Raw genomic sequence first — 26,581 nt, forward strand, 5'->3', positions numbered from 1 at the left:
ACACTGCCCTTGTGGGAAGGTAGTAAGAAAGAAGTTACTCAAAAAGTGCAATCTGAAAGCATGTCTGGTGTTTGCCAGAAAGCGTGAGATTGGATTCAGGTCAAATGAGACCAAGATCGATCTTTTGCCAAACCTAAAACACTATGTTTGGTGCAAACATAACACTGTCCATACCTCTAAACAAACAATCCATACATTTATGTATGATGGTGGCAGCATCGTGCTGTGGGGATGCTTCTCATTTGCTTCATGTTAAAATTGAAGGATGAATGGATGGAGCAAAACAGGGAAATACTGAAAGAGAACCTGATTCAATCCACTAAAAAACATTAGATTGGGAGGCCAAAGTATAATTGGAGTGGCTCAATTGCAAATTGTGAATGTCCTATATACTGAGTCAAAATTTTGATCAATCACATTAAGAATTTTTGGAACTATTTAAAAAGTACCCCACTTTATAAATAGTTAGAGTTTCAATGTTTTCAGATAAAATATCGAACAGAGTGACTTTTATGTGTACAGTTTGTTAATTAGTAACAAAATAAACAGGGGTTTGAATACTTTTGCAAGGCACTGTATTCTAAATGCGATATGGATTTTGTAAAATAGCCATGTCAAATTGTACATTTTTATTATGATTTTCCCTTCTCGTCTAAAGGACCCTCTGGCAGCTCTAGACCACCCAGTTGAGAGACACTGATCTTCAGTACTATCATTGGAGAAAGTGACAAATTAATACCACTAGTTTACATTTGTTCATTCCAATTTGAGCTGTCTGGGGATAGGCTGTGTATATGTGGGTGGCGCTGGTTCATGGTAGTTTGCCTGGGTTAATAGAACGGGTTGAAATGCTGGCCTTTTTTTAACTGGCTACATTTTAACTGGCTAAAATTGTTTGACTGTATTGGCTGGTTTTAATAGGCAGGTCTTAGGTCTTACACTCTGTTCATCTGGGACTACCTGACTTACGTTAGAAGCACTGGTACCTATAGTAGTAAGAATGTCGGATACATGTTTTACCCCGAACTATGATTGCTAGGCGTGTATCTCGTCTGTTTGTTTTTCCCTATGTTTTTATTACTGAGACAGTGCGTGACTGTAAAAGACACCAAGGTATCAATTTGATACCATGTATAAAGGTAAAATAAAGTGTCGTAGTTCGTTCTGTCGGCGGTGTGTAGTCTTACTGTCTGCTATCTGGTGTGTACAGCTTTCAACACCTTGGGAACTTTTCTATGAAGGCCCAACTTGATGATGCAAAACCTTGTAGTGTACGTCATCGACTTTAGGGGGGAACAACATTGTGTTTTAATGTCCAGATACATTTTTTAATCATACTACTTCAGAGTAGGCAGAAGAGAGGAGGGCCTGGTCGGTCCGTAGCTATTAGCTCCCCCTCAATGTGGAATGCTGATCTGGGCCAACCGTTCAGACTGACTTGGAACGGTGACCATAACCTTGTAGCAGTTGGCATATTGCTGCAACTTCTCGCGACATTAAAAGTTTTAAGACTATTTACTCGCCGCCACCAGTTGATAGTTGTGTCGCGAGAGGACAGCCATTGAGTCGCCGAGCACTTGTTTTTTGCTGAGGATTTTTCTGCAGCTGCCACAATCACCACTTCTAGCTAACGCTAGGTCATGAGCGACGAAGAGCAGGCCAAACTGTTGGAGTGTGCGGGTCCCATATCCCCGTTGCCCGGGAAGAAACCCCCGCGAATGCCGAAGTGCTCCCGGTGTAGAAACCACGGTTACGTCTCGCCTCTGAAGGGACACAAACGCTTCTGTAACTGGAGAGACTGCCAATGTCAGAAATGCAAACTGATCGCAGAGCGGCAGAGAGTCATGGCCGCCCAGGTAGGGAAAGGCGCACAGTAATGGTAGCAGTGCATTACTTCAGCATTAAGTTATGCACTGTATTTAATCACTGAAAATAAAAAATTTGGTGAGTTTTGCAAGTGCATGCATAAATGCATTGTGCATTTCCACCATTAGCAAAGTATCGTGTTAGTTAGCTAGCTGCCTCAATGCTGTCTTTTCAAATAGTCACATTTTAATATTTAATTTGATTGTTGTTTGTTTGTAGTGCTATAGTTGTGCTCTGTATTTACAGATTATCAAAACATGGTAATTTGTTTACTGAAATGGATACATTGAGTTGGTAGCTGACTGCTACAATCTGCTACAATGTTGAATAAACCTTCTGTGTGTCTGGCGAACATCCCTCTGCGGTTTCCTGCAGATGTTTTAGTTTAGCGCCTCAGACAATGCCTAAGGTAAAGAATAACTGCTTATGTTGATTAATGGATTTCAACAGGTTGTTGAAATTATCCATTTAAATAGTGACAACCTTTACATTTGAAGTCTATCTGATACAGTACATGGCACAACTACAGCAAAATGTACTATTTTATGACGAAGCTGAGCTCGTGTCAGCACCCTTATTAGGTTAGGAGACTGGCAAATAGATGTTGTTTCCATTCAGTATGACATGCTTTCTGTAATAGGATCTAGATCATCACAAATTGCAGATTTAATGAGTGGGTCTGAATGAAGACTAACATGGCAGCACATATTCACTAGACGCTGGCTGTATCAACATCAGTCAACTATCTCTGGTCTATTAGAACTGAGTTTAATTTGTGTGTGGGGAAACATGCCTGTCTGTCCGACTGTCTGGGTCTATGTTCCTGTCTTTCCAGTAGTCTGTCTTTACGTTCATGTCTGTCCCTGTCAATTTGTCTCTCTGTCTCTGTCTGATTTTCTCTGTCTGCCTTACTGTTTCCATCTGTCTCTCTCTTTCTGTCTGTCTTTGTTTGTCTGATTGTCTCTGATTGCTCTCAAATATAAATTCATAAATTTATAAAAATATAAATATAAATTCACCATAAGAAATTAACTGTAAAATAAAGCTAAAAGAGCAGACATACTAATTCCACTCCTCACCCTGACACTCAGGCTCTACTGGGTTCCTTAGATTGGGGTTGACAGCGTCTCAGTAAGAAAGGGCTGTAATGGCATCATGTGTGCTTGTGACTATTGTTATGTTTTGTCAACAGAAAAATGTGAATTAATACAATGTTACTTTGATCGATAAACTGACCGCCTCTGTTTCTGGCTTTCTCTCCCTGCGTGTCTGACTGCCTGTCTGTCCCTGCCTGTCTTTCTGGCTGTTTGTCCCTGCCTGTCTGTCTGTCTGTCTCTGCCTGTTGGTCCCTGCCTGTCTATCTGTCCAGGTGGCACTGCGTCGACAACAGGCCCAGGAGGAAGAGATGGGGATCTGTAGCCCAGTTCCTCTGACGGGTCATGACGTGGTAGTGAAGAACGAGCCAGCTGGACATTGTCTATTCTCAGGAGCACCACCATCACCTCCACCTGGGGACACCTCCATTGGCACCTCCTCCTCCAATACAGGTACACACACAGGGGGAGTGGAACCAGGTACACACACAGGGGGAGTAGAACCAGGTACACACACAGGGGGAGTAGAACCAGGTACACGCACAGGGGGAGTAGAACCAGGTACATGCACAGGGGGAGTAGAAACAGGTACATACACAGGGGGAGTAGAACCAGGTACATACACAGGGGGAGTAGAACCAGGTACACACACAGGGGGAGTAGAACCAGGTACACACACAGGGGGAGTGGAACCAGGTACACACACAGGGGGAGTAGAACCAGGTACACACATAGGGGGAGTAGAACCAGGTACACACACAGGGGGAGTAGAACCAGGTACACACACAGGGGGAGTAGAACCAGGTACACACACAGGGGGAGTAGAACCAGGTACACGCACAGGGGGAGTAGAACCAGGTACACACACAGGGGGAGTAGAACCAGGTACACACACAGGGGGAGTAGAACCAGGTACACACACAGGGGGAGTAGAACCAGGTACACGCACAGGGGGAGTAGAACCAGGTACACACACAGGGGGAGTAGAACCAGGTACACACACAGGGGGAGTAGAACCAGGTACATGGACAGGGGGAGTAGAACCAGGTACACACACAGGGGGAGTAGAACCAGGTACATGGACAGGGGGAGTAGAAAACATTTCTTCAACTCAGTACTACACTCAGGGTAGGGAATTTACTTTTTGGTTTGCCAGCCACTGTGCATGCCCAAGTTGTACCAGCCACTGATGATGACAAAATTATACCAGGAACTCAACATTTTTACCAGGCACATTTTCATAAATGACAGAAAACAAACACATAGATGTGATTCAACATCTTAAAACAACATGTATTTCAAAGTACAACAAACATGACAATTTTTTTTTATATATACACTGCTCAAAAAAATTAAGGGAACATAATCATCATAGTAGAACAAGAAGTCTATTAAACTACAGGAATATCAATCTGTCCAGTTAGGAAGCGTAAGCGATTTTGAATCACTGTCACCTGTTTTGGTGCAAATGAAAGTGACAACAGGTGCACTGGAGAAGCAAAAGCAACCCCCAAAAAGGAAATGGTTTTGCAGGTGGTGGCCACAGACAATTGCTCCCTCCTCATCCTTCCTGACTGATCACTACTGTCACTACTGGTAGCATGAGGCGGTACCTGCAGCCCATTCAGGTTGCACAGGTAGTACAGCTCCTCCAGCTGCTCTCAGACCACAGGACTGTTTTGCACTTCGCCTCAGTCCATCTTAATTGAGCTCTGGCCGAGAGAAGATGGCAGCTTTTCTGGATCTTGTTTATATATGGTTTCTTCTTTGCATGGAAGAGTTTTGATTTGTGGTTTTTGGAAATGTTCCTGAGCCCATTCTCCGGATTCTCAGAATCTTTTAATTATATTATGTATTATTGATGATTGGATCCCCAAACTCTTTTTACAATTTGATGTTGAGAAACGTTATTCTTAAATTGTTGCACTATTTGCCTGCGCAGTCTTTCACAGAGTGGTGAACCCCTCCCCATCCTCATTTCTGACAGGCCCATCCTCTCTGGAATGATCTCTAAATACCCAATCATGTTTCTGACCTGTTGCCAATTGACCTAAATAGTTGTGTAATATTCCACCAGGTTTTGTTTTTTAGCATTTTTTAAACATTTTATGTTGTCTTTCTACTATTTTCTATTGATTATAGGGTTTAAATTATTTGCACATCATTGCATTCTGTTTTTATTTACATTTTATGCAGCGTCCTAACTTTTGTGAAAATAGGATTGTATGTTTCTAAGTGACAGCAGGACATTTCTAAGTGACCCCAGACTTTTGAACGGTAGTGTACATTTTGCTGAGACGTGCTTTACAGATCAAACAATTCCAACCTGTGACAAACCAAATGAGCAGGGCTGTGAATGAAAGCCAGAACTCTGAGGAAAACAATTTTCCTTGGTTGGTCGGAGTGCCTGTAATTCTCCTGAGCAGACTGTGCATACCCAGGTAGGTGTTGTTGACAGTGTGGCTGTGGTAGGCCGTAATTATGTCATCATGAAGCATTCAGGGTCAATAACACAAATTAACAGAAATGTCAGAGGGTGTAGACAGCCTGTACCCCAACCTCCACCCTGTCAGAGGGTGTAGACAGCCTGTACCCCAACCTCCACCATGTCAGAGGGTGTAGACACCCTGTACCCCCACCTCCACCATGTCAGAGGGTGTAGACACCCTGTACCCCAACCTCCACCACGTCAGAGGGTGTAGACAGCCTGTACCCCAACCTCCACCATGTCAGAGGGTGTAGACACCCTGTACCCCAACCTCCACCACGTCAGAGGGTGTAGACAGCCTGTACCCCAACCTCCACCATGTCAGAGGGTGTAGACACCCTGTACCCCCACCTCCACCATGTCAGAGGGTGTAGACACCCTGTACCCCAACCTCCACCATGTCAGAGGGTGTAGACACCCTGTACCCCCACCTCCACCATGTCAGAGGGTGTAGACACCCTGTACCCCAACCTCCACCCTGTCAGAGGGTGTAGACAGCCTGTACCCCAACCTCCACCATGTCAGAGGGTGTAGACACCCTGTACCCCAACCTCCACCATGTCAGAGGGTGTAGACACCCTGTACCCCAACCTCCACCATGTCAGAGGGTGTAGACACCCTGTACCCCCACCTCCACCCTGTCAGAGGGTGTAGACAGCCTGTACCCCCACCTCCACCCTGTCAGAGGGTGTAGACACCCTGTACCCCCACCTCCACCCTGTCAGAGGGTGTAGACAGCCTGTACCCCAACCTCCACCATGTCAGAGGCTGTAGACTCCCTGTACCCCCACCTCCACCCTGTCAGAGGGTGTAGACACCCTGTACCCCCACCTCCACCATGTCAGAGGGTGTAGACACCCTGTACCCCAACCTCCACCACGTCAGAGGGTGTAGACACCCTGTACCCCCACCTCCACCATGTCAGAGGGTGTAGACACCCTGTACCCCAACCTCCACCACGTCAGAGGGTGTAGACACCCTGTACCCCCACCTCCACCCTTCACCATGTCAGGGGGAGGTTACCTGAGTATAAAACAGCTCGTTCCCAGGAATGTGGTGAAGGGAGGCAGTGTTTAGGGAGTTAGGGACAGGGGAAGCGAGCTTGCACCATCAGGAGGTTAATGTGCAGGTGTTATCAGTCGGGAGAACAGTGTGTTGGCCGTCAGCCTATCAGAGTGCTGGCCTGGTAACATGCGGCTGTGCCAGGACATCTTTGGGTCACTCTGTGGTTCCATGGCAGAGAGGTTTCATCGTGGAGAGAAACAGCCTGTTCTTTTCAACCTGATAGGACGGGGAATACCAACCCGGTCAAGGCTGAGCCGTCTGTCTGTGAACCGATGACAGGGAGGAGGAAGGCATTCAGTGATTCAGCCATGATGATGATGGCTCAGTACAGAAAAGAACACATCTCCCCTCTCTGCCACAAGTGCAGACTGAGAGCTGAAATCCGAATACTGTTTGAAAAAAACATGTTTTTGTTGAATCCAGAAAGCACACCAAATAATTGTGTAATTTATTGTTGGTTTGCCACTACATTTTTTCACCAGCAGGTGGTGTTGTTGTGTGAGATGGAAGCACTGGAACCAACTGTTCGGCTAAGACAATTTGAGGTTAACCACTAAAATCTGTCAGGCCTACCTTACCTTAGTTGCTCTGATCCTTAACCCCTCCCAGGAAGTCATGGTGGCCCATCATCCAGCCCCACCACGTCCAGTAGAGGGCAGTCTAATGAGGGATCTACTGACCTCCTAGTGGATGCCTCCTATTATAACTTCTACCAGCCATCCCGCTATCCTGCAGCCTACTACAGCAACCTGTACAACTACCAGCAATACCAGGTACAGTGTTCTATAACTACCAGCAATACCAGGTTGTGTCCTACAACGACCAGCAATATCAGGTAGTGTTCTACAACGACCAGCAATATCAGGTAGTGTTCTACAACGACCAGCAATATCAGGTAGTGTTCTAATACTACCAGAAATACCAGGTACAGTGTTCTACAACTACCAGAAATACCAGGTACAGTGTTCTACAACTACCAGAAATACCAGGTACAGTGTTCTACAACTACCAGAAATACCAGGTACAGTGTTCTACAACTACCAGCAATACCAGGTACAGTGTTCTACAACTAACAGCAATATTAGGTAGAGTGTTCTAATACTACCAGAAATACCAGGTACAGGGTTTTCACCAAATTGCCACTAACACGTTTCAGCTGACTACTTTGTTCTCTGAGGTTGCTCTGGTTGGTTGCAATCTAATATCATTATGTTCAACATGGGTGTGGAGAGAGCCTGGCATCCCTGGTCTCCATCAGGGAATAAGCATGTCATGCCAGTGCTAGAAATGAGTTTTTCTCAGCTTGACCATTGCCTTCTGGCACCTTCATTGCTTTCCGGGACTGAGTTCCATGCAGTCATGGAGTCAAAGGCCCTAGCAGTTTACAGCAGGTGTTGACTAGTTTGTGCAGGGTGTTTTTACAGGATATAAAGCATATATTAATGTTATAACTACGTTAAGTGAACATTGTGTTTGTCTTGTAGGACTTACTGCAGAGTGTAATGCTAAGGAGAGACATTTGTTTAACTCCTCCATGTATTCTGTGAGAGACATTCATTTGACTCCCCAAGACGAGAATGTGTTTCTTCTTAGAACAAGTTGGCTTAGTGGCCAAGGGCATTGAACCAGTAAATGAAAGGTTGCCTGTTCTAATCCCAGTGGTGACAAGGTGATGAACACTGTTGTTCTGTGTTTGAGCAAGTCAGTTAACCCTAATACAGGCAAATATAATTGTTGCCGTTCATACATGGCAGCGAAACCTACTTATCAGGGTTAAACTGGACCAGGCCTGAACCTACTTATCAGGGTTAAACTGGACCAGGCCTGAACCTACTTATCAGGGTTAAACTGGACCAGGCCTGAACCTACTTATCAGGGTTAAGCTGGACCAGGCCTGAACCTACTTATCAGGGTAAAACTGGACCAGGCCTGAACCTACTTATCAGGGTTAAACTGGACCAGGCCTGAACCTACTTATCAGGGTTAAACTGGACCAGGCCTGAACCTACTTATCAGGGTAAAACTGGACCAGGCCTGAACCTACTTATCAGGGTTAAACTGGACCAGGCCTGAACCTACTTATCAGGGTTAAACTGGACCAGGCCTGAACCTACTTATCAGGGTTAAACTGGACCAGGCCTGAACCTACTTATCAGGGTTAAACTGGACCAGGCCTGAACCTACTTATCAGGGTTAAACTGGACCAGGCCTGAACCTACTTATCAGGGTTAAACTGGACCAGGCCTGAACCTACTTATCAGGGTTAAACTGGACCAGGCCTGAACCTACTTATCAGGGTTAAACTGGACCAGGCCTGAACCTACTTATCAGGGTTAAACTGGACCAGGCCTCTCTAAATGAGAGCCAGGCAGGGCTGAGCTGCGTCACCATTGGTTATGAGAGTTCTGTCTACAACAACATCTGATGAAAATCTAATCAGCTTATCAGGGGGCGGTCTGTCATTTGTCTTTCTTGAAATAAAGCATTATTGTTTTCCCCTTTTCTCAATATGACCTACTAGAAGACAAAGCTGTGAATAAAGTTGATCTTAAATCTTAAACGCAACAGAGCAGGGGTTGTGATAAACATCTAACAGATTTGAGTTGTGGATTCATTAACCAGTTCTGAGCGAAAAAAAGGCCTTCGCAATATATGGAATACATTCACAGGAAAAACTATAAAAACAAAATGCCAAGAAAACTATAGGCAATTATTTTTTAACATTTAACGCATTGCATGAAAATAAGTGAATTGACTTGAAAAAGGGCAGTAATCTATAGCTCCAAATTGCTTTCAGGTTTTTGATTGAAAACCCTGATGTTTCCCAGGTGGGTGGAGGTACAGTGACTTCAGAAAGTATCCAGACCTCTAGAATTCCACATCTTGTTGTGTTATAGCCTTATTTTTACAAATGGTTGCATTTATATTTTCCCATCAATCCAAAATAATACCCCATAATCTCAAAGCAAAAACAATATGTTTTTTAAATATGTGCCAATTTATTAAAAAAATATAAAACTGAAATATCTCATGTAAATATATATTCAGACCCTTTTTTAAGTACTTTGTATGTGCCTTTGGCAGCAGTCACAGCATTGAGGCTTATTGGGTATATCTTTTCCAGCTTTAAGGCTTATTGTGTATATCTCTACCTGCTTTAAGGCTTATTGGGTATATCTCTATCAGCTTTGATGATTATTGGGTATATCTCCACCAGCTTTGATGAATATTGGGTATATCTCTACTAGCTTTGATGATTATTGGGTATATCTCTACCAGCTTCGATGATTATTGGGTACATCTCTACCACCTTTGATGATTATTGGGTATATCTCTACCAGCTTTGAGGATTATTGGGTATATCTCTACCAGCTTTGAGGATTATTGGGTATATTTCTACCAGCTTTGATGATTATTGGGTATATCTCTACCACCTTTGATGATTATTGGGTACATCTCTACCACCTTTGATGATTATTGGGTATATCTCTACCAGCTTTGATGATTATTGGGTATATCTCTACCAGCTTTGATGATTATTGGGTATATTTCTACCAGCTTTGATGATTATTGGGTATATCTCTACCAGCTTTGATGATTATTGGGTATATTTCTACCAGCTTTGATGATTATTGGGTATATCTCTATCTGCTTTGATGATTATTGGGTATATCTCTATCTGCTTTGATGATTATTGGGTGTATCTCTATCTGCTTTGATGATTATTGGGTATATCTCTATCTGCTTTGATGATTATTGGGTATATCTCTACTAGCTTTGATGATTATTGGGTATATCTCTACCTGCTTTGATGATTATTGGGTATATATCTACCAGCTTTGATGATTATTAGGTATATCTCTACCCACTTTGGTGATAATTGGGTATATCTCTACCAGCTTTAATGATTATTGGATATGTTTCTACCAGCTTTGATGATTAGTGTATATATATCTACCAGCTTTGCACACCTGGATAGTTTCTTCCTTGTAGATCCTGTCCAGCTCTATCATATTGGGTGGGGAGCGTCTGTGAACTGTGATCGTTAGGTCACGTCAGGTCTTCCCACTGATGTTAAATGGGGTTCAAGTGGAGGCTATAGCTGGACCACTTATGGATCTTCACAGACTTGTCTCAGTGTTGTCTTGGCTGTGTACTTTAGGTCGTTATCGTGCTGAAAGTTGAATCTCCACCCCCCTCTGATGTTTTGCTTCGGAAAAATATTTTTTTCCAGGATCTCTGTATATGGTAACATTCCTCCTTCCCTCAATCCCGACTTGTCTCACAGTCCCAACCACTGAGAAGCTTCCCCATAGCATGATGCTCCCACCACCAGGTGATGAGCGGTAGCCCCCTTCTTTTGATGATTTGCATTCAGGCCAAATAGTTTGATTATGCCCCCTTACCCCCTACCCTGAAGTCTACACCAGATAGACTTAACCCCAACTCTGAAGCCTACACCAGGTAGACCTAACCCCCTACTCTGAAGCCTACACCAGGTAGACCTAACCCCCAACTCTGAAGCCTACACCAGGTAGACCTAACCCCCTACTCTGAAGCCTACACCAGGTAGACCTAACCCCCTACCCTGAAGCCTACACCAGGTAGACCTAACCCCCTACCCTGAAGCCTACACCAGGTAGACATTATCCCCTACCCTGAAGCCTACACCAGGTAGACATTATACCCTACCCTGAAGCCCACACCAGGTAGACATTACCCCCTACCCTGAAGCCTACACCAGGTAGACATTACCCCCTACCCTGAAGCCTACACCAGGTAGACATTACCCCCTACCCTGAAGTCTACACCAGGTAGACATTACCCCCTACCCTGAAGTCTACACCAGGTAGACCCTACCCCCTACCCTGAAGCCTACACCAGGTAGACATTATCCCCTACCCTGAAGCCCACACCAGGTAGACATTACCCCCTACCCTGAAGCCTACACCAGGTAGACCTAACCCCCTACCCTGAAGCCTACACCAGGTAGACATTATCCCCTACCCTGAAGCCCACACCAGGTAGACATTACCCCCTACCCTGAAGTCTACACCAGGTAGACATTACCCCCTACCCTGAAGTCTACACCAGGTAGACCTTACCCCCTACCCTGAAGCCTACACCAGGTAGACATTACCCCCTACCCTGAAGCCTACACCAGGTAGACGTAACCCCCTACCCTGAAGCCAACATCGGGTAGAAAAACACTAAGCTCCCTTAATCTAACGCTACATGGTCCCCCCTCCACGATTGTGATTGATGGCTAAATATGTCTGTGTTGTGTCAGATCAGATGAGCCCACCATCCGTGAACAGAGTCAGCTATACATTTCTGCTCTACTCTTTCATGTCTCCTACTTTGTCTGTAATAACTTGTCCTGGCCCTGATGGCAACATCTAGTTGTGGGGTCACTGGCTTCGAGCGTCACCCCACTGCATGTCTGCAGCCTGAATGGGGAAGGTTAATGACATAGTGAAGAAGAGCGGCGTCCTGCAGCATCAATGCTAATCAGCTAGCATGGTTTAGCATAATTTAGCTATCCAGGGAGAGTTATGAGGGGTGGATAGATGGGAGACACAGGGTATGCAGATCAGATTCAGCCAGCCAGGGCCACAACTGGCCTGGATGTTTGATTTGCAACCAATCTGGCGGTGATGACTTTGAATATACAGTTTAGGCTCTATCAATCTTAACGGTTACCACGCCACAAGCTCAAGATGAGCTGTACCCTAGAGATAAAATATTAAATTCACCTGAACAAGGAGAACTTAGAAGTCGAATCCAATGTGCAGATTCAGCAAAGGTTGTTGGTGTTGTTTTTCTACCAGTCTGTCTTTAATGACTGTGAATATACTGTTTATTTAACAGAGCTTTCGAAGTGTAGGACCCGGAATATTAAATGAGCCATGAGCTCTGTGAGTGTGGTATATAATAATGATATTATTATATACTAACCCTAACCCTAATAATTATAACCCCTAAATATCCCTTGACAAATAGAGACATAAAACAAATTTAACCTGTGTTAGATATAAATACTTCACTTGTTTTTCTTAAAAAAAATGTATGTTGTCAACATGATGAATTGGTGTTCCTTTAGTTTGTAGTGCTGCTGATGGACAGACAGGGCAGGCATGATGGAGTCTGAATTCACTCCCACATCTAAACCTCATCAGCCTTCTTTTAACCGTCTCTCTATTGGGACACAACTGCTAGCTTGTTTTTACAATCCAAGAGAGAATAAACACAAGAAAATAACATTTGTATTTTTCTTACAAATACTATCCAACATAATACCAATGTTATCTTACAGTAATTTTGAGTGTTTGTTTTTTAAAATGAAACTTCAAGCAGAAAGACATTTCAGTGTACAATTTTTAATTTAGTGAAATTAGAGAACTTGTCATGGGCTTGAATACTTTTTCAAGGTGCAGTATCTAAAATATAGAAAATATTTTTGGCTACTATTCACTGCAGAAAATTAAATAATAGCAGTACCACTTTCTTTCTTGTCCCTTCACTCTCATGTGGAGATGTGTCAGTTGCAGAAGTACTCATCCAGCTCCTGGTAGAATGTTCCCAGTCTGGTCAAGGGTAAATCCTTCATATCATCATACTATTTCATACTTTTTATTTAGACAAACCACAGGAATTATACATTTGACTCATGCTAAAGTTTCATTAGTTGTCAGCATAGTTTGACTAAAAATAGCTGATATTTGATTAATCTCTCGTTAATAGAAAATAAGAAAATATACTGAAAGACCAGTCATTTATTATATCAATAAAACAGATTGATGAACTTAATAGTTGCCCAGTTACTGGCCAGTCAGCATTATTGGTGCAGAATGAAGTGAGGCAGGGCATGCACCCCGATTAGTACCCAGAAAGCAGTTGGGGGTCCCCAACAATCAGCACTGTGAAAACTTGCAAAAAGGTCTGCCTGACTGGTTGTACTGGGCTGACTGACTGGTTGTACCAGGGTGAATGACTAGTTGTACAGGGCAGACTGATTAGTTGTACAGGGGTGACTGACTAGTTGTACAGGGCTGACTGACTAGTTTTACAGGGCTGACTGACTAGTTGTACAGGGCTGACTGACTAGTTGTACAGGGATGAATGGGCTGACTGACTATTGGGGTGACTGACTTGTTGTACAGGGATGAATAAGGCTGACTGACTATTTGAATAGGCCCGGCTGTCTATTTGAATTGGGCCGACTGACTATTTGAATAGGGCTGACAGACTATTTGAATGTGGCTGACTGACTATTTGAATAAGGCTGACTGACTATTTGAATATGGGGGCTCTCTAGTTGATAAAGACTGACTGACTATTTGAATATGGCTGGCTGTCTGTTTGAATAGGGCTGGCTGTCTATTTGAACAGGCCTGGCTGACTTTTTGAATAGGCCTGGCTGACTTTTTGAATAGGGCTGACTGTCTATTTGAATAGGGCTGACTGTCTATTTGAATAGGGCTGGCTGTCTATTTGAATAGGGCTGGCTGTCTATTTGAATAAGGCTGACTGACTATTTGAATAGGGCTGGCTGTCTATTTGAATAAGGCTGACTGACTATTTGAATAGGGCTGACTGACTGTTTGAATAGGGCTGGCTGACTATTTGAATAAGGCTGACTGACTATTTGAATAGGGCTGACTGACTGTTTGAATAGGGCTGGCTGACTGTTTGAATAGGGCTGGCTGACTGTTTGAATAGGGATGGCTGACTGTTTGAATAGGGCTGGCTGACTATTTGAATAGGGCTGGCTGACTGTTTGAATAGGGCTGGCTGACTGTTTGAATAGGGCTGGCTGACTGTTTGAATAGTTGCTGACTGACTGTTTGAATAGTTGCTGACTGACTGTTTGAATAGGGATGGCTGACTGTTTGAATAGTTGCTGACTGACTGTTTGAATAGTTGCTGACTGACTGTTTGAATAGTTGCTGACTGACTGTTTGAATAGTTGCTGACTGACTGTTTGAATAGTTGCTGACTGACTGTTTGAATAGTTGCTGACTGACTGTTTGAATAGGGATGGCTGAGAACAGGGTGATATGCAGCTGTGATACAGTCATGATAATGACAGAGACGGATAATGGGAACATGAGGGCTCAGCCAAATGATTGTGCCTGATAAGACCTCCTGGGAGGTAAAGGAGGCCCAGCAAACCAAAACCATGAAGGAGGAGGCGGGTCACTGAGCAGGGAGGGAACGGGGAGACAAGGGTGAAGCCGTAGCAGTGGACAAAATAGTAGGCAGGTGGGACTCAGTAAAAAGACAGCTTTGTCTGGTGGACTACATAAGTAGATTTAATATTTGATGTCTTGTGGACTAATACTGTTTGTTCATCCTTGTGTAGTTTGATTATATTCTGGAATTTGCATTATGGAATAATATGTGTGGAACTGTATGAGTACTTTGTCTATAGTTGAATCGTAATGGACTGCAACAGTACTTTGTCTATAGCTGTATCATAAGAGAGTTTATGAGTACTTTGTCTATAGCTGTTTCATAAGAGATTTTATGAGTACTTTGTCTATAGCTGTATCATAAGAGATTTTATGAGTACTTTGTCTATAGCTGTATCATAAGAGATTTTATGAGTACTGTGTCTATAGCTGTATCATAAGAGATTTTATGAGTACTTTGTCTATGTCAGGTTCTGGCTTGGGTCCTCTAGACATCTCTATGCACCTGGGGGCCCTAGTCAGGTCCTGACCGCAAAGGTGCCTCTAGGCATCTCTGCACTGCAGTTTTGATTGTCCCCAATTAGAGGCAGCTGCCCCACGTTGCCTCTAATTGGGGACCATATTTGGATCATTGTTTGTGCTGTAGCCTTCAGTTTGCATTGTGCCTCTTTTGTTGGTTTTGTTGGAGAGAAATAATTAGAGCTTGTTACCCTCTCGCTCTGCTCCATGTGTCCTGCCTCACGGTCACTGTGATAGTCTGTAGTTGTATCATAAGGACTTGTATGAGTAATTTGTCCATAGTTGTATCATAGGTAATTGTATGAGTAATTTGTCCATAGTTGTATCATAGGTAATTGTATGAGTACTTTGTCCATAGTTGTATCATAGGTAATTGTATGAGTACTTTGTCCATAGTTGTATCATAGGTAATTGTATGAGTACTTTGTCCATAGTTGTATCATACTTTGAGTACTTTGTAGTTGGCCTCAAGTGTAGCATACAGTCCAGTATAATTTCGTAATGCTAGATCAGGGGTGTCCAAACCATTCCACGGAAGGCCATGTGTCTGCAGGTTTTTGATTTTTCCTATAAATTGTTTCCCAGTTTAGACCTAAACAACCAGGTTAGGGTAGAAACTAACCAATTAGTAACCAAATTAGTCAATCATGTACAAGGAGTGAGCGAAAACCTGCAGACACATGGCCCTCCGTGGAATAGTTTGGACACCCCTGTGCTAGATCAATCTGTGTAGTATTTGTCAGAGCCAATACATACGCTAGTTGTAGCAGTGTGTTAAAGATCAGTTTATAAAGCTGTTGCCATCAACACTCTGATGGATTACTGCTTGACAGAAATCACATTCTATAAAATAAAAATAGAAAACCCTGCTAAAGGTTGTCTTCTGATCAGACAGACGGCTTCTCTGAAAGTTTCTAAAGAGAACGGAGGCTGCTAATCAGACAGTTTCTCGTAAGGTCTCTGAGGAATATCTGCTTCTGAACAGAGACCGCTTATCTATAAGTATTTCAGGAACAGAAAGAAAATATTTAAAAAAGGACAAAGTTAGAGAAAAACAGAGCTGTTTGTTTCTGTTCATTTAAAAAATGGCCTCTCGCTGCCTCTTTTGCTGCCTAAACCTCCTTTTTTGCCTTGGTATCTCAGCCATGACTCTACTCTGCCTTATTATCTCAGCCATGACTCTACTCTGCCTTTTTATCTCAGCCATGACTCTACTCTGCCTTGTTATCCCAGCCATGACTCTACTCTGCCTTGTTACTTCAGCCATGACTCAACCCTGGCTTGTTAGCTCAGCCATGACTCTACTCTGCCTTGTTAGTTCAGCCATGACTCTACTCTGCCTTGTTAGTTCAGCCATGACTCTACTCTGCCATGTTAGCTCAACCATGACTCTACTCTGCCTTTTTATCTCAGCCATGACTCTACTCTGCCTTGTTAGCTCAACCATGACTCTACTCTGCCTTTTTATCTCAGCCATAACTCTACTCTGCCTTGTTATCCCAGCCATGACTCTACTCTGCCTTGTTACTTCAGCCATGACTCAAGCCTGGCTTGTTAGCTCAGCCATGTCTCTACTCTGCCTTGTTAGTTCAGCCATGACTCTTCTCTGCCTTGTTAGCTCAGGCATGACTCTACTCTTCCTTGTTAGTTCAACCATGACTCAATTCTGGCTTGTTAGCTCAGCCATGACTCAACCCTGGCTTGTTAGCTCAGCCATGACTCTACTCTGCCTTGTTAGTTCAGCCATGACTCTACTCTGCCTTGTTAGTTCAGCCATGACTCTACTCTGCCATGTTAGCTCAACCATGACTCTACTCTGCCTTTTTATCTCAGCCATGACTCTACTCTGCCTTGTTAGTTCAGCCATGACTCTACTCTGCCATGTTAGCTCAACCATGACTCTACTCTGCCTTTTTATCTCAGCTATGACTCTACTCTGCCTTGTTAGCTCAACCATGACTCTACTCTGCCTTGTTATCCCAGCCATGACTCTACTCTGCCTTGTTACTTCAGCCATGACTCAACCCTGGCTTGTTAGCTCAGCCATGACTCTACTCTGCCTTGTTAGCTCAGCCATGACTCTACTCTGCCTTGTTAGCTCAGCCATGACTCTACTCTTCCTTGTTAGTTCAACCATGACTCAATTCTGGCTTGTTAGCTCAGCCATGACTCTACTCTGCCTTGTTAGCTCAGCCATGACTCTACTCTGCCTTGTTAGCTCAGCCATGACTCTACTCTGCCTTGTTAGCTCAGCCATGACTCTACTCTTCCTTGTTAGTTCAACCATGACTCAATTCTGGCTTGTTAGCTCAGCCATGACTCTACTCTGGCTTGTTAGCTCAGCCATGACTCTACTCTGCCTTGTTAGCTCAGCCATGGCTCTAAGACCCATTTTCAGCCCAGCTTTAGCTCCCTGACTGATGGCCAGAAGTTCTGTTCAAAATTGTAAACCTCTGAGGTAAACGGTTAGCGGTTTTGTTTGTGACCAGCAACGTACAGTTTGGACTGTCCAGACAAGGGACTTCCAGAAATCTTCAGGGGATCTTGAGGTGGTGGTAATGGACCTTCAGGTGGTCTTCTTCATATTGACATGGCACACAGTTTTACTTCTTTCCCTGTATATGTGTATGTATGTTTGTGTGGGTAATCGTATGCAGCAGATGCCCAGCGGTGATGGGCGTCTATCCAGCCACAACATGTCTCCTCCATACCGGATGCATTCCTACTACTCTGCTGCGTCTTACCTGGGCCAGGGGCTGGGGACCGCGGTAGCTGGTGTTCCTCCCATCTTCACTCTGGAGGACAGCAATACCTGCAACGAGACCAAACAGGCCAGTAAGTAACACACACATTCCCCCTGCCTCTTTGGCCCATAAAGTTTAATCCTGACTAGAACCCGGAGCTGGGAACATCCGGGGGAGATCTGCTTTGCACGCCAAAGGCACTGTAAAAGTTATAAAAAATAAAGTCAAAAGTTTTATTATGGCTATTTGTAGAATTCACCCTGCTCAGCATTATACTAATAGCTGCACTGAAGCACTTGAAGCAGATATTAAACGTTAGACATTAAATTGGGCTGAGAAAGTTTGCGCATTGCTGAAAGACACTTAAAAATACTGGGCTTTATATTATGCTATTTCAATGACACCATTGCTTAGAAAGTTCATTTCTCAAATAATAAAAAATAATCCTCAAAAACTTAAGGTTCAAAATCATATACAACTGTTTAATACCTTTCAGCACCTCACCTTGAAAGAATGCTGACACAGCCTTTTTCTAAAATGTTTTATGAGCATGGAGAACACTTTGAATGGGATGTTCATTTTATTTTAATACATTTATTAAACAGGTGAGTAAAGTAATTGATCTTGGACTATTCCTCCATACAGAATCTTTACAGACATTCTGCATTTATGGACTACCCTCTTTAATTCAAACCACAATGAGAATGGATGAGCAGAAAACAAATTCAACATAGTGGTGATGTATTCTATCAGCCAGTTACTCTACTGCTGTAGATTCTTATATGAAATGATCTCTCAGCCAGTTATTCTACTGCTGTACAACCTTCTATGAAATTATATATCAGCCAGTTATTCTACTGCTGTAGAACCTTATATGAAATTATCTATCAGCCATTTATTCTACTGCTGTAGATCCTTATATGAAATGATCTATCAGCCAGTTATTCTACTGCTGTAGAACCTTATATGAAATTATCTATCAGCCAGTTATTCTACTGCTGTAGAACCTTATATATTTTAGTATTTCACAAAAATGAGTACACCCCTCACATTTTTGCAAATATTTGATTATATCTTTTCATGTGACAACACTGAGGAAATGACACGTTGCTACAATATAAAGTAGTGAGTGTACAGCTTGTATAACATTGTACATTTGCTGTCCCCTCAAAGTAATTCAACACACATGCATTCATTTCTAAACTGCTGGCAACAAAAGTGAGTACACCCCTAAGTGAAAATGTCCAAATTGGGCCCAATTAGCCATTTTCCCTCCCTGGTGTCATGTGACTCGTTAGCGTTACAAGTGTGAATGGGGAGCAGGTGTGTTAAATTTGGTGTTATCGCTATCACACTCCCTCATACTGGTCACTGGAAGTTCAGCATTGGCACCTCATGGCAAAGAACTCTTTGAGCATCTGAAAAAAAGAATTGTTGCTCTACATAAAGATGGCCTAGGCCAGGGGTCGGCAACAGGCGGCCCGCGGGCCAAGACTGGCCCGCCAGTAATATTTTCTGGCCCGCCAGATTATTTTGGAAGTCCGTTTTTTTTTTTTTTTTATCAGCCTATTTTAATTTCACAATAACGGTTTACAAATAGGCCCTGTGTATCATTCCTTCAATCGTTTTTATTTTGTTAAAACCAAAAATAAAAAAAATAAAAAAGACTCTCCATTATTTATTTCCTGAACTAATCGTTTTCCCATTTTCTGATTGTGTGCTCAGATCAAAAATCTGCTTACCGCTTGCACTGTTAACTGTGGCGCGTCTGTTAACTTCTTAAGCAATACGTTTAATAAGGTAATCTATTATTTTTCTGACTAACAAATTACTGAAACGGGTAAATGAAATGGTAGATTTAAATAAATAAGAAACGAAATTTTAATAAAAAGAAACACAATTTAAATAAAGAAAAATTAAATTTAAATAAAGACAAAACGGAATATAGCTATATAAAGAAAAATTTAAAAACTAAATTTAAATAGGCCTATAGAAAAATTAAGTTTAAATAAAGACAAAACAGAATTTAAATAAAGAAAAACGAAAAAAACTAAATTTAAATAATAAAAAGTGAAAAATAAATGAACGAGTTATTCTGGGTTTTTTCCTTTTAGTTCAGGAAATAATTTTATCATCTTATTTTTATTTTAAAAAAACAATTAAAAATGATATACATGATTACACGAATATAGGCTATGCCTACTGCGGGCGCATACAGACAAAAAAAACTGCAGAACAAACATTTTTTGTAGCAATTTTTAATGTAATCTGAAATGTTGCTTGACGAAAGATTGGATACTAATAAAAAAAAAAAATGGGGTCGAATAAGACACGTAGCGTCGTAGCCTAAGTGTGGCAACAACAGCTTAACAGTAGCACATATTTTGGCCACGGCGCGACACACATGAACAGAAACAAAACTTCGGAATAAATATGGATAGAACATGGATTACGGACAACACAACGGGAGGTCCAGGTAGGCTACAGAGGTCGAGCCACCTGAAACGACATGAAGAATAATACTTCAGAACCATTTTAGTGACATTCAAACTGCAATCTGACAATAAAATATAAGTTGCTATTGATAAGGTACTCAATGTGAAAACTGCCCTCTTTCATTCGCTACAATGCTTCGGATGTCTGGTGTTACATTTGTTACTGATATCCGCAGGCAGTTCTCAAGGTTTGTGTGTGTCAGTCGATTCCTCTCATACGTCTTTATTGCATTCATTGATGAGAAGGCAGACTCGCAGGTATAGGTGGAAGGGAACATTGTCAACACATAAAACGCAAGGTTCTTGATTGTGCTGTACTCCTCTGAGCATGCCACCCAAAAGGCACTCAGGGACTCTGCAGATCTGAATGCATCTTTGATCAGAGTGGTTGTTTGGAAATCAATTAACTCCATCTCAAATTTAGCCTCATCCAATGATGGGAGGATTGTTTTGACCAGGGTGGAGAATTCTCCGCTAGGTCGGGTTGTGAGAGGGTCACGCACAAAAGCAATTACTTCATTCGGGACGGAAAAGTCCTCCAACCTAAAAGAGAAGTTGGCTCGGAGTTGCTTGATGAAGTCTCCCATCAGTCCAGTCACTCGTCTTGCCTGTGTTTTTAGTGTACTAAAATGTAGAAGCCTGCCAGTTGATATGTCGGACTCTAACAACCCCAGCTTGACGGTGAATGCTTGGATCCTTTCAACCATGTCCACGATGGTTTTGTCTTTTCCCTGTAGCTGCATGTTAAGATTGTTTAAATGGCCAAATATGTCAGTTAAAAATGCAACATTGGACATGAACTTCTCATCCTCCAGAAAGACAAGGTGATCTGCTGCTGTCTTACTCTTGCTAGATATAAGGAATGCCTTCACCTCACCCAGTAGCGCACAGAAGCGGTCTAACGCTTTGCCCTTGCTTAGCCAGCGCACATCATTGTGCAGCAGCAGATAGTCGTGGGTGGCCTCCTCTGAATCTGATTTTTGAAATCCGGTAAAATGAACGCAAAACTCTCTTTCCATTCCTCTTTAAATACTCTATTTTCGTCATCAACTTTCCTCTTAAGATTTTTGGACAAAGACATTTTATCCTAGCTAACTTCACTCTGCACGCTAATTATTTGTAACAACACATATACAACACATATCATGTGATGAGGTGGGTGACATGGAATTAAAGGCCCCGTGTTCAAAAGAAGCCGATCACTGTCAAAATATTGTAAGCTACAAATGTATTATTCACATCACAGTAAATATTGTAGCTTACTATATTTTTTTATTTTAATTTAATTTGTTTAGTTTTTTTTTAGACTAGAGATTTAATTTGAATCCATAGGCCTACTCTGTGTAGCTGGCCCGCCATGTACTGGCTAAAAAAAAAATTGGCCCGCGGCCAAAGTTACTTGCCGACCCCTGGCCTAGGCTATAAGAAGATTGCCAAGACCCTGAAACTGAGTTGCAGCACGGTGACCTAGACAGGTTAACAGGACAGGTTCCACTCAGAACAGGACTCGCCATGGTCGACTAAAGAAGTTGAGTGCACATGCTCAGCATCATATCCAGAGGTTGTCTTTGGGAAATAGACGTATGAGTGCTGCCAGCATTGCTGCAGAGGTTTAAGGGGTGGGGGGTCAGCCTGTCAGTGCTCAGACCATACACCACACACAACATCAAATTGGTCTGCATGGCTGTCGTCCAAGAAGGAATCCTCTTCTAAAGATGATGCACAAGAAAACTGTTTGCGGAAGACAAGCAGACTAAGGACATGGCTTACTGGAACCATGTCCTGTGGTCTGATGAGACCAAGATAATCTTATTTGATTCAGATGGTGTCAAGCGTGTGTGGTGGCAACCAGGTTAGGAGTACAAAGACAAGTATGTCTTGCCTAGAGTCAAGCATGGTGGTGGGAGTGTCATGGTCTGGGGCTGCATGACTGCTGCAGATCATTGAGGGAACCATGAATGCCAACATGTACTGTGACATACTGAAGCAGGGCATGATTCCCTCCCTTCGGAGACTGGGGCACAGGGCAGTATTCCAACATGATAACGACCCCAAACACACCTCCAAGACGACCACTGCCTTGCTAAAGAAGCTGAGGGTAAAGGTGATGGACTGGCCAAGCATGTCTCCAGACCTAAACCCTATTGAGCATCTGTGGGGCATCCTCAAACAGAAGGTGGAGGAGCGCAAAGTCTCTAACATCCACCAGCTCTGTGATGTCATCATGGAAGAGTGGAAGAGGACTCCAGTGGCAACCTGTGAAGCTCTGGTGAACTCCATGCCAAGAGGGTTAAGGCAGTGCTGGAAAATGATGGTGGCCACTCAAAATATTGACACTTTGGGCCCAATTTGGAAATTTTCACTTCGGTTTAGACATTAATAGCTGTGTGTTGAGTTATTTTGAAGGGACAGCATTTATACTGTTATACAAGCTGTACACTCACTACTTTACATTGTAGCAAAGTGTCATTTCCTCAGTGTTGTCACATGAAAAAATATAATCAAATAATTGTGTGTATATATATATATACACTCACCTAAAGGATTATTAGGAACACCATACTAATACTGTGTTTGACCCCCTTTCGCCTTCAGAACTGCCTTAATTCTACGTGGCATTGATTCAACAAGGTGCTGAAAGGTGCCCAAATTATTTATATGCAGAGACTTGATTAATTAGAGAGCCATCTAAGCACATGGGGGCAAGTGCATTTTCAACCAGCTTTTTGGACCAATTATAAAATGGGTTTTCTTTGCATTTAAAACCAGTTTAAGTTGTAATAAATACCCTTATGGTGTCTCCAGCTGCAGTAATGCTTGGTCATCCATCGAAGCCGTAGAGTACAGGACAGTGATGTCAGCGTGTAGATGATTTCTGGTCTTTCTTATCTCATCAGCGATATTGTTTATGCAGAGAGTAAACTGTAATGGACCAAGAATAGAACCTTGTGGATATGGGTTAGCTCTGAGGTTTATGGGTTAAAGTTTGGGTTTATGGATATGGGTTAGCTCTGAGGTTTATGGGTTAAAGTTTGGGTTTATGGATATGGGTTAGCTCTGAGGTTTATGGGTTAAAGTTCGGGTTTATGGATATGGGTTAGCTCTGAGGTTTATGGGTTAAATTTCGGGTTTATGGATATGGGTTAGCTCTGAGGTTTATGGGTTAAAGTTTGGGTTTATGGATATGGGTTAGCTCTGAGGTTTATGGGTTAAAGAATGAATGAAAGAATGACTGTTCAGATGGAAGAATGAATGGAAGAATGACTGTTCAGACGGTGTGAATGACGTAAAGACTTTTCAGATGGAGTAATGACTGTTCAGATGGAAGAATGAATGGAAGAATGACTGTTCAGATGGAAGAATGAATGGAAGAATGACTGTTCAGATGGTGTAAATGACGTAAAGACTTTTCAGATGGAGTAATGACTGTTCAGATGGAAGAATGAATGGAAGAATGACTGTTCAGATGGAAAAATGACTGTTCAGATGGAAGAATGAATGGAAGAATGACTGTTAACATGGAAGAATGACTGTTCAGATGGTGTAATGACTGTCCAGATGGCAGAATGACTGGAAGAATGACTGAAAGAATGACTGTTAAGATGGAAGAATGACTGTTCAGATGGAAGAATGACTTCAGATGGAAGAATGACTGTTCAGATGGAAGAATGACTGTTCAGATGGAAGAATGACTGTTCAGATGGCAGATTTATGGTTCAGATTGTGTGATGACTGTTCAGATAGCAGAATGTGGTGATACATATATTGTACTGGACTGGAGGGAAAACAGAACAGGACCATCTGCCACATTATAATCTCTCATTAGGCCTAAATTAATATTTTGAGCAAACAAACTTGGTCTGACCTAAACTTGATAATTTTTATGACAGTGACACTTATTAATGTGAAATAGGTGAAGTATTTTTATGGATGACAACAATAACACATTGAGAACTAAATTGCGGATTGTGTTATTTCGGTCGCAGTTGTGTGGCATTTTGAAAAATGATAGTACATTTTGGAGTCTTATTAAGGAATTTTCACTTTAAATATGTCTTTTTTGCATTTCATATTGATATAAGTCAATATAAATATAGATATCTTTAATTCTGTAGTGAGTAGAGTGTGTTAAAAGGACTGTGAACTCTATGTTTGTGAGGCAGTGCTCTTTCAGTTCTGGCTCCCTGTATTTATTTATTTCCCAACGAGCAGGTAATCAGTTGGCCAAACACACTGAGCAGCCAAATAACCTTCAGGACGCAGCGCTGTCCTTACCCCAACCACCCCCCCACTCCCTTCTGCTGTCTCCAGAAAATTGCCTGCAGAGTTAGTGAGCGGGAACAGTTAAGATTTACAAACAATGATGAAGCTTGTCATGCGTCTTTCTCCATCCGTCACGCGGGGCCGCGGTGGCCCGCCCAGTGTTCTTCATAAAACCGCTGGCTGTGAAATACGCCCCGCCACCCTGTTTACTGCCCCACGCCCGTCAGGCACCCCACGCCGTAAATCCACCAGACGGGAGGAGAGGTGACGCTGCAGTCCATCAACCCCAACACACACCTAACCCCCCCCCCCCACACACACACACACACACACACAACACCCGGTCACCCCACTAGGAGCCTCTCCAGATGAGCTGCCCTTCCTGAGTTATGTTATGTCTCAGTTTTCGATGAGACCTCTCTACTTCCCGCTTTCTCTGTCTCTTTCCATCTCTTTCCCTCTCCATCCCTCCTTCCCTCCATCCCTCGTTGCCTCCTTCCCTTTCAATCCCTTTCCCCCTGCTTCTTATTTTGCTCCCCTTTTTATGGACAGGGTCCAAAGTTTTGATGTGCTGTCGAGCTGGGCCTTGTGTTAGCAGGTCATGGTGGTGACTGGCGGGGCCTTGTGTTAGCAGGTCATGGTGGTGACTGGCGGGGCCTTGTGTTAGCAGGTCATGGTGGTGACTGGCTGGGCCTTGTGTTAGCAGGTCATGATGGTGACTGGCGGGGCCTTGTGTTAGCAGGTCATGGTGGTGACTGGCGGGGCCTTGTGTTAGCAGGTCATGGTAGTGACTGGCGGGGCCTTGTGTTAGCAGGTCATGGTGGTGACTGGCGGGCCTTGTGTTAGCAGGTCATGGTGGTGACTGGCGGGGCCTTGTGTTAGCAGGTCATGTTGGTGACTGGCGGGTCCTTGTGTTAGCAGGTCATGGTGGTGACTGGCGGGGCCTTGTGTTAGAAGGTCATGGTGGTGACTGGCGGGGCCTTGTGTTAGCAGGTCATGGTGGTGACTGGCGGGGCCTTGTGTTAGCAGGTCATGGTGGTGACTGGCGGGGCCTTGTGTTAGCAGGTCATGGTGGTGACTGGCGGGGCCTTGTGTTAGCAGGTCATGGTGGTGACTGGAGGGGCCTTGTGTTAGCAGGTCATGGTGGTGACTGGTGGGGCTTTGTGTTAGCAGGTCATGGTGGTGTTAGATTCGTCTCACAGTACAGTCCTCTAGAGTCATCCAGTGCTTCTCGAATCCAGGCCTGAGAAACAGTACTGCTACTTTTCATTTAGACCACTAACCTTGTGGAATAGGAGACTGGCAGGTCTCTGAGTCTGGAGACGAGAGAGGGGGATTACCCAACCCTGCCCCTCCATGGAGCTATTTTTTGTTTGGCCCCATAATGTTTTGTTCCTAATTATTCTATATTTTTGGGGGGGTTTTTGTTTTACAGTTTAGAAATACAGAAATTGTCAAGAATTCAGCTAATATTTAATTTTGTTTAATTTAGAAAATCTGTTCCCAAGTATTACTATTTCACCGTAATGTGCATCATAGAAAAAACGAGTTACTGAGAGTATAATTTGGAAATTTGCTGTTTCTAGTTTCAGAACTTTTGAATGCTTTGGGAAGCTGTTTTCACATGCCTACATATTGAAATCTGCAAAGTGCTGTAGAGGTCTTCTAGGGCCTGGATTTGTCCGTTAACAACATTACGGCTCATTCTCAGAAATAATTTACTGCAGTGAGACAGAAAGACCCAGAGAGAACCAGTCATTTAAACATTTAAAATGTTTCAATATAAACTTCTACACACCCTATTTAAATATTACCATCTTCAGATCCTATTTTTATGGATATTTCTCCTGTG

General features: G+C 43.0%; 1 protein-coding gene across 2 annotated transcripts in view; it reads left to right on the top strand.

The window, feature by feature from the left end:
- The first annotated feature begins 1,081 nt into the window (after positions 1-1,081).
- The window catches only part of dmrt1 (doublesex and mab-3 related transcription factor 1), a 41,853-nt gene continuing 16,353 nt past the window's right edge, over positions 1,082-26,581 (top strand). Inside the window, exons 1-4 of one of the 2 annotated variants that reach the window (XM_013131544.4) lie at positions 1,082-1,856; positions 3,236-3,413; positions 7,123-7,286; positions 17,888-18,062. In XM_013131544.4, the coding sequence (XP_012986998.1) occupies positions 1,641-1,856; positions 3,236-3,413; positions 7,123-7,286; positions 17,888-18,062 (733 nt within the window). In that variant the 5' untranslated portion in view covers positions 1,082-1,640. Of the gene's footprint in view, positions 1,857-3,235; positions 3,414-7,122; positions 7,287-17,884; positions 18,063-26,581 lie in introns of both variants that reach the window. The other variant, XM_013131543.4, reaches the window with a different exon arrangement.

This window comes from Esox lucius, chromosome 13 (genome assembly GCF_011004845.1).
Source record: "Esox lucius isolate fEsoLuc1 chromosome 13, fEsoLuc1.pri, whole genome shotgun sequence".
Lineage (NCBI taxonomy): Eukaryota > Metazoa > Chordata > Actinopteri > Esociformes > Esocidae > Esox > Esox lucius.